This window comes from Pristis pectinata, chromosome 4 (assembly GCF_009764475.1).
Source record: "Pristis pectinata isolate sPriPec2 chromosome 4, sPriPec2.1.pri, whole genome shotgun sequence".
Lineage (NCBI taxonomy): Eukaryota > Metazoa > Chordata > Chondrichthyes > Rhinopristiformes > Pristidae > Pristis > Pristis pectinata.
Genome location: NC_067408.1, coordinates 103,356,767 through 103,364,681, shown reverse-complemented (window position 1 = coordinate 103,364,681; position 7,915 = coordinate 103,356,767). Strand labels below are relative to the sequence as shown.

General features: G+C 50.2%; 1 protein-coding gene across 2 annotated transcripts in view; it reads right to left on the bottom strand.

Annotated features, from left to right (window-relative positions):
* Positions 1-2,096: 2,096 nt before the first annotated feature.
* runx1 (RUNX family transcription factor 1) overlaps positions 2,097-7,915 on the bottom strand; it is a 181,316-nt gene continuing 175,497 nt past the window's right edge. For both annotated transcript variants that reach the window (XM_052013880.1, XM_052013881.1), the window contains one exon: positions 2,097-4,718. In XM_052013880.1, coding sequence (XP_051869840.1) covers positions 4,210-4,718 — 509 coding nt within the window. In that variant the 3' untranslated portion in view covers positions 2,097-4,209. The remainder of the gene's footprint in view (positions 4,719-7,915) is intronic.

Sequence of the window (7,915 nt, the reverse complement as noted above, 5' to 3'; positions counted from 1 at the left end):
CAGCGATGGCGGACGTGTCTTCCCACAATGCACAAGGACGTAGAAAAAGTCCTATCGGATGGCTGGACCCGAGCGTCATTGCACGGCGAGGGATAGTCACGTGATGCTCAGGCGGGGCATTCAGTGACGACACCAATCGCGCCAACGCCATTGGCGATCACTTTCGGTGGGCGGGGTCATAACAAATGGCCACTGCGCCCTCTAGCGAAACGCCACGCAATAGGCAGCTGAATCAACATCAACAGGTTCCTGGGACACTTCAACCTGCACCTGGCTCAGAGCCATGGTCCGGGGATCAACCTTTGAGGCTGTGCACCATGTAAAGGTGAGCATCAGCATCCATCAACAGCACTGAACAGGTACTTGGACAGGTACATGGATAGGAAAGGCTTAGAGGGACGTGGGCCAAACATGGGCAAATGCAACCAGCTTAGATGGGAATCTTGGTCGGCATGGACTAGTTGGGCTGAACAGCCTGTTTCTGTGCTGACTCCATGATTCCATAACTATAAATGCTTTAAAACACTGTGCGCAGTTTCAAAGCATTTTGCAATGTTCTTCAACATTTCCACCAAATGCAATGAGATGCCACCACCAGCCACATCTTCTCCCCACCCCTTTCTGTCTTCCGCAGGGACCACTGTCTCCGTGTCTCCCTGGTTCCCTCATCCCTCCCCACCCATCCCTCCCTGACCCCTGGCACTTTCTCCTGCCCTCGCGGTAGATCTAACACTTGTCCTTGCACCTCCTCCCTCACCACCATACAGAGTCCTGAACAGTCCTTCCAGGTGAGGCAAAGGTTCATGAGCACCTCCTCCAACCTTATCTGCTGCATTCGGTGCTCCCGATGTGGCCTCCTCTACGTCGGCGAGACCAAGCATAGGCTCGGCGACCATTTTGCAGAACACCTATGCTCAGTCCCCTGTGGCCATCCCGAGCTCCCAGTTGCAGACCATTTCAATTCCCCTTCCCATTCCCACACTGACTTGTTTAGCCTCAGCCTCTTCTTCTGCCAGGATGAGGCTCGATGCAAACTGGAGGAACAACACCTCATATTCTACCTGAGCAGTCTCCAACCCACTGGCATGAACATTTGAGCTTTCCAACCTTTCCGTCTAGTGGGTTGTCTTTTTCTCTCTCTGCCCCACACCCCTCTTCTGATCCTCCTCAGTTCCTCCCATTTTTTTCCCCTTTCCCTCATAACCCCCCCCCCCAGCCCCCCTCCACCCATCTTCGTCCTCCTCCCCCCCCCCCCCCGGTTCCATCCACCCACTACGCATACACAGCTCACACAAGGCCATCCAACCCCCCCCCCCCCCCCCCAAATCTGGCTCCAACTACCGTTCACCTCTCCCCTAATGGTTCCCATTCTCACATCCTTTACTTATCCAAGTCCAGCACCGGGAGCCCTTTGTGTTCCTGCTTATCTCCCTCCGGCAGCCGTCTCCCATCTTCACACTCCCCTCCCTCCACCTGCCTCTCTGTTTTATTTCTCTCTCTCTCTCTCTCTGTCTGCCTCCAGCTATCATTCACCTGCCACTGTCTCCCAACTCCGCCACGGCTCCCCTCCCCGACCTGGCCCAACCTGCCTGTCATCTTCCACCCCTCCTCAGTCCACCAATCGCCTCGGGCTCCCGTCTCAACCACTTCCCCTTCACCTCTTTATACCGGCCATCTCCCCTCTCCACTCTCGGTCCTGATGCAGGGTTTCGACCCAAAACGTCGACAATTCCTTTCCTCCCGCAGAAGCTGCCCGAACCGCTGAGTTCTTCCAGCAAATTGCTGGTTGCTGTGCCAGTACGTTCTAGGTCTGATGTCACGGGTGGGCTTCTTGAACTGGCTTTTAAGGTGCTGCAGAACGTAGCCCACAACTGTGTTCCTCTCTATGTGAGGAGAGGGGGCTCCACAACACTCAGCAATGTACTCAATAGCAGACTGGGGACTGGAGGAGGGTAGAAACCACAGGGGGGAGTCAAAGGGAAGAGAAAGGCCGAAGGAGAGAGAGAGAGATGGAAGGGCATGAGGGGGAAGGAGACGAGGAAAGATCAAGTGCCAGAACGATAATAAACAGATGCAAGTCAATACTTGTCCAACAAACTAATTTATTAGCCAGCGACAGAACTATGAAATTGTTCAACAAACTTTGGTACAAAGAGTATGAATGTCAACACGTCCGTCAGATAACCTGCAGCAGTCCAGCCGCTCTGGGTATCATTCACCGCTGTAGTCATCTGCCGTTCTGGAAGAAAAGGCGTCTAATAGTTGGACTGCAGTGAACAGGAAGAGCTTTCTTAATGCATGTGATTCTACACCTACAACATCCAGGTACGGAAAACGAGAAAAAAAACTAGAGTTTTGCGAATGTCATTGAAAATTCTTTGACCAAAAGGTGATATTTGAAAGCGGTCTGGAGCGGAGTGATGTTTGTACACTTACTTGCCATGAGGAGCTGGAGGATTTCTTTAAAAAAAACTCTTGCTTATTTACAAATATAGGTACAATAATAAGCTTGACTCAAGAAACTGATAATATTTATAGTTCATCGGAATTGCGTAAATGATCCAGTCTTGTGTCAACACACTGCACACATGTTTAAGACAGATGACATATCTTGACGTTATAAGGTAGCAAATAGACGTAGGTGCACCTTATATATTGTTTTAAAGAATAAACAACGAATTCTTGAAAACACAAGCTTTAAATAACAAATCCAGCTAGTTTGCCGCCAGCAGCCCTACCCCTTCCCCTTTCCAATCATGTTCCACGCTTTGAAACACTGATTTAAAGTCCCGCTTTGCCATCATCTTTCTGTTGACCAGCAAATGAAACAACACTCACAATGCAAATTAAATAACATTTAACCAAATAACTATAAAAAAGCCGCGACTTTTTGGAAGTTGGCTCCGGTAACTGGGCAGAAATGCGCATGGCCCCGAGATGTCTGCCCAATGGCTGGCTTGCTGTGGTGCCTGACACATCTGGAACCGTTTGATGTTGCAGTGTTATCTGTCCATCCTTCCCCCCCCCCCCCCCCCCCCCTTCATATACACGTCTGCAAGTCGACTGTCATTCAACCAGGGGAACCATCTGGAAATGCTATTTTCTCGACTCCGCCGGCAGGGTTAGAACCATCTGTTGCATGCACAGCTCAATAACGCGCGGTGCCTCTTTGGGTGAACAACGCGGCTGAGGAAGGGTCAAAGCCACTGACGTTACCGCCATGAGATGGACCAGCGTCGGAGCTGCCGCACTTTCCATCAACACACTTACTGCCAGCTCCGCCCAAACCTGTAAACGAGCCGTGTCAGCTTTGAGACTCTCCATTCTCTCCCCTGGTGGTCTCACTTGGGTAAGTCTGCTCTGTATCGAACAGGCATGAAGCGACCCTAGGTAAAATGTGCGTGTGATTTTTCTACGCGTCGGCGAGGACTGCGCCCAGCAGGGTGCAAAGAGACTTTCGTGCGTCTCAAATCTCCGCAGGTGTTGCTCCACCTGGCCGGGCTCTCTCAGTGGGAAGTAGTCAACATTTTAATTTAGAAAGATGCTTGGAAAACATACAAAAATACACGTTTAACGTTAGTGCTCTTGGCCGTGCCAAGCGGTGGCTGTCTGTCCGAATGTGACGAGCGAGTAGAAGAAGATCACTAACTGACGTTCGGCTGTGACCCAGAAACTTGCCACAGTTCAGATTTGCTTCATTTCATTCACTGAAGTGAGTTCAGTCTGGTTTCTTCTTCTCTCTCCCCCCAAATGGTAATTTATGTTTTACTAACAAAATCTCTACGCTGCTTTTCCGTGACCGGCTGCACTGTGGTAACTATGACCGTTAGCCAAAGGCTTTACTCCGGGAGGAGAACAGACACCGGCAGGAGGGTTGGCTGAGAATTGCCTTCCGACTTGAAAACAAAGACCTCAATTTATTTCCTCGGCGCCAAATCCAAAGGGTGGGTGGGTGAGTGGGAGGGCGAATACAATTTAGGCTGAAATAAACATGAAATGTTTGCTTCAAGATAAGGTGCACGACAAAAAGATGTTTTGCCAGTAAACGAGAAACGACTCAGGGGAATATGAAAAGACAAAAAATCGTTGAGGGTGGCCAAGCAAAACGCAGTGACTTCCTTTCACAGTCAAAGCTCTCGGTGCGTCCCCAGATCCATCTGGGGATTTCGCCGATGGGGCGGGTTTTGTGGGTCGAAGGTGCTTGCTGATTTAATACGGTCTCCACACCGCTTCTTCCAATCTCGCCGTGGTGCTGATGTTCGTCGGGGAGTTGCTGTGGCTCCCATCCGCGTCCACCACGTCGCTCTGGCTGGGCAGGTTGGGGTTGAGGAGGCTGGATCCCGTGGATGCGTTGGTGCAGGCGGGGAGGATGCGGGGCGGCGACCGCTCCCCGCCGGTCATCATGGAGAACTGGTAGGAGCCAGTGGAGGTACCGTAGTAGAGATGATAAGGAGAGGAGCTGGTCTGGAAGGGTCCCGCCTGCCCCTGGGCAGAGCCTGGGTAGGGGGGAGGCAGGTAAGTGTGGTAGCGCGCTGCAGTTGTCATGGCAGACATGCCGATTCCGATGCCGGTGGTGACCGGTGTGGGCGTATATGCAAAAGCTCCCGGGTAGTGCATTCGGGGGTCTGGGAAGCGGCCGTCGGAGAGAGAAGGAAGAGCCGAGAACTGACGGTCGATCCCCATTCTTGGGTCCCCAAATGCCGTGAGATCGGAGGCTCCTGCAAGAAAGCACAGGTCCAGTTAGCTCGCTAACGCATGGACTTGGGACACTAACCTTCAGCCCGCAACAACAGGCACCTTCTCCCCAAAGTGCTCAATGTGGAAGGATGTGGAAGCTTTAGAGAGGGTGCAGAGGAGACTTACCAGCATGTTGCCTGGATTGGAGAGCATGTCTTATGAGGATTGGTTGAGTGAGCTAGGGCTGATCTCTTTGGAGAGGAGGAAGATGTACAAGATGATAAGAGGCATAGATTGAGTGGACAGTCAGAGACCTTTTCCCAGGGCGAAAATAGATAGCACAAGGGGGCATAATTTTAAGATGATTGGAGAAAGGTATAAGGGGGATGTCAGGGGTAAGTTTTTTTACACAGAGAGTGGTGGGTGCATGGAATGCACTGCCAGCAGAGGTTGTGGGGGCAGATACATTAGGGACATTTAAGAGACACTTAGATAGACACATGAATGATGGAAAAATATAGGGCTATGTGGGAGGGAAGGGTTAGATAGATCTTAGAGCAGGATAAAATGTCGGCACAACATCGTGGGCCGAAGGGCCTGTGCTGTGCTGCAGTGTTCTATGTTCTAAGGCTTGTGGCACTGGCCACCAGTCGGGGCAGTGAATACAAGGGTTGGGGGGGGGGGGGGGTGGTCATGTTACCGCTGTAGAGGACGCTGGTGAGACAAACCTTGTGTGCAGTTCTGCTTGCCTGGCTATAGGAAGGATGTGATTGAGCTGCAGAAGGCTCAGAAAAAAAATTGACAAGGGTGTTGCCAGGACTGGGAGTGGCACGAGTTACAAGGAGAGACTGGACAGTTTGGTTCTGGAGTGAAGGAGGCTGAGGGGTGAGCTTCTGGAGGTGTATAGAATCACGAGGGGTGTAGATAAAGTGGGAGGCTAAAAGTGGAGGGCATAGGTTTAAGGTGAGGGGGGTAATATTTAAAGGGGACATGAAGGGCAACCTTTAAACAAAGAAGGTGCTGCATACATGGAATAAGCCACTAGAGCAAGTGGTGGCAGTACAATTATACAGTTTTAAAGACATTTGGACAGGTGGATGGATAGGAAATGTTTAGAGGGACATGGACCAAATGCAGGCAAATGGGACTGGCTCAGAGAGGCATCTTGGTCAGCATGGACAAGTTGGGCCGAAGGGCCTGTTTCCCTCTGACCAAACAGGAAAAGGCCTTTTTTATTTTGCTTTCTCAATGTGCTGCACTCATTGCAGAGAAGTGACAGAAACCAGGCGGCTGCAGCATGCGGACAACTCAAAGCTGAATCCGGCCGAGCAGAGAACAGGGATTAACTTTTGCTCAGAACCAACCTCAGTGGAACAAAGAACTTGTACAAGAAACAGTTACGCTGCATAAGTCTGCCGATTGTTAAGTAAAGCATGTTGAAAGTATCCTTGACTGGTTGCACCTTGGCCTGGTGCAGCAATTCCAACACAGAAGAATGCAAGAGGCTGCAGAAAGGAGTGGACACAGCCCGATCTGTCATAGATACAGCCCTCCCCATCACACTGACAGAATCTACAGGAGGTGCTGCCTCAAGAAGGTGGGGAGGGCTGTATCAAGGGCCCCCGCCATCTGAGACATGCCCTCTTCTCACTGCTACTGTCAGGCAGGAGGTACAGAAGCCTGAAGTCCCACACCACCAGGTTCAGGAACAGCTTCTTTCCCACAACCATCAGGTTCTTGAACCGATCCACACAACCCTGACCCTACCTCAGCTATGGAACACTGCGGACCACCTCTTGCACCACCGTGGACTTGTCTCTGGTTGTGTCTTTTATTTTGCACTGTTTTTGCAGTCTCTCTCTCTCTCTCTCTCTCTCTCTCTCTCCTTCTCTCCCTCTCTCCCTCTCTCTCCCCCCCCCCCCCCCCCATCTTGTGTAATTTATGTTCTGTGTGTTGTTGTCTGTAGCTAGGTGCCTATGATGCTGCTGCAAGCAAGTTTTTCATTGTACCTGTACCTCACCCTACTTGTGCACATGACAATAAACTCGTCGTGGCTTGAAATGCCTCATGCAGTCCGCAAATGCACAGCCTGGGGGGGGGGGGGTGGTTTCCTCTTTGTTTATATCAAGTGGGGGGGGGGGGGTGAGAAAACAAACAGGTCGAAATTGGATTGTGTGGCATCAGTAACAATGATGTTCAGGCATTTTTTTATAGAAAGAAAGTCCCTACTTGTCTTAACAATGACGATGTGTATTTATAAAGCAGCAGCAACGTAGCAAACAAAAACCTCCAAAGTGCCTCATGACAGCTGTGTCAAACAAAGTGGCACAAGCCACCGAACAGGAAGTTGAGGTCGATGACAAGACCTGATCAGAGTGGGGAGGGGAGTTTAAGGGTGGGAGAGAGCAGTACGGGAGGCTGTAGGTAAGGCCCACTGATGATGGGGAGGTTCAATTCAAGAACAGACTGCGCAGAGCATGCCAACTGTGTATTGGGTGTTTTCCATTTGCATGCAGTCTGGGTTAGATTTCTTTTTAGGACAGAGCAATTCTGGATGGTAGTGAACTCCCTGGAGTTTTACCAGAATCAAGCAGGTTTCATAGCTATTTATCATGGTGCCAGACCAAGGATAATCAGAATTTGCTGTGGTTGTGATGGGATTTCAAATAATGAAACTCTGTGTGGCCAGTCAATGACAACCACATGAAACCACATCCCTCAGCCACAAAGTGACCACATCCATGCGGGCTGCCTGCACTATACAGAGAGGCAATTGTCAACCACAAACTGCATTCTAATGCAAACGTTGATAAACTCACAACATTTTACAAAGATCTCATTCTTTCATCGACTGCCCAGTAAACTAAAATATCCACAATCTCGTTGTTGCTTAACTTTTGCTTCAGGAACTTTCCCTCGGTCTACATGGAGTTAAAAACATGGTCTGCATGCACTTTGGTTCTTGCACAATCCACTGAAGCATACAGTGACCGAACTGGCTGACTCACTTTGTAGATTTGCCATGTTTGGGAATAACCATTTCTTTGCTGAAGATACAATGTTGAGATGATGTATTGAATAATAAAAACTAAGGAATACGGTTAGAGGGCTTTGTGTGTGTGTGTGTGTGTGTGTGTGTGTGTGTGTGTGTGTGTGTGTGTGAGAGAGAGAGAGAGAGAGAGAGAGAGAGAGAGTGTGGGTGGGTGAGAATCTTACGCTAAATACCAAACTCTGAGCC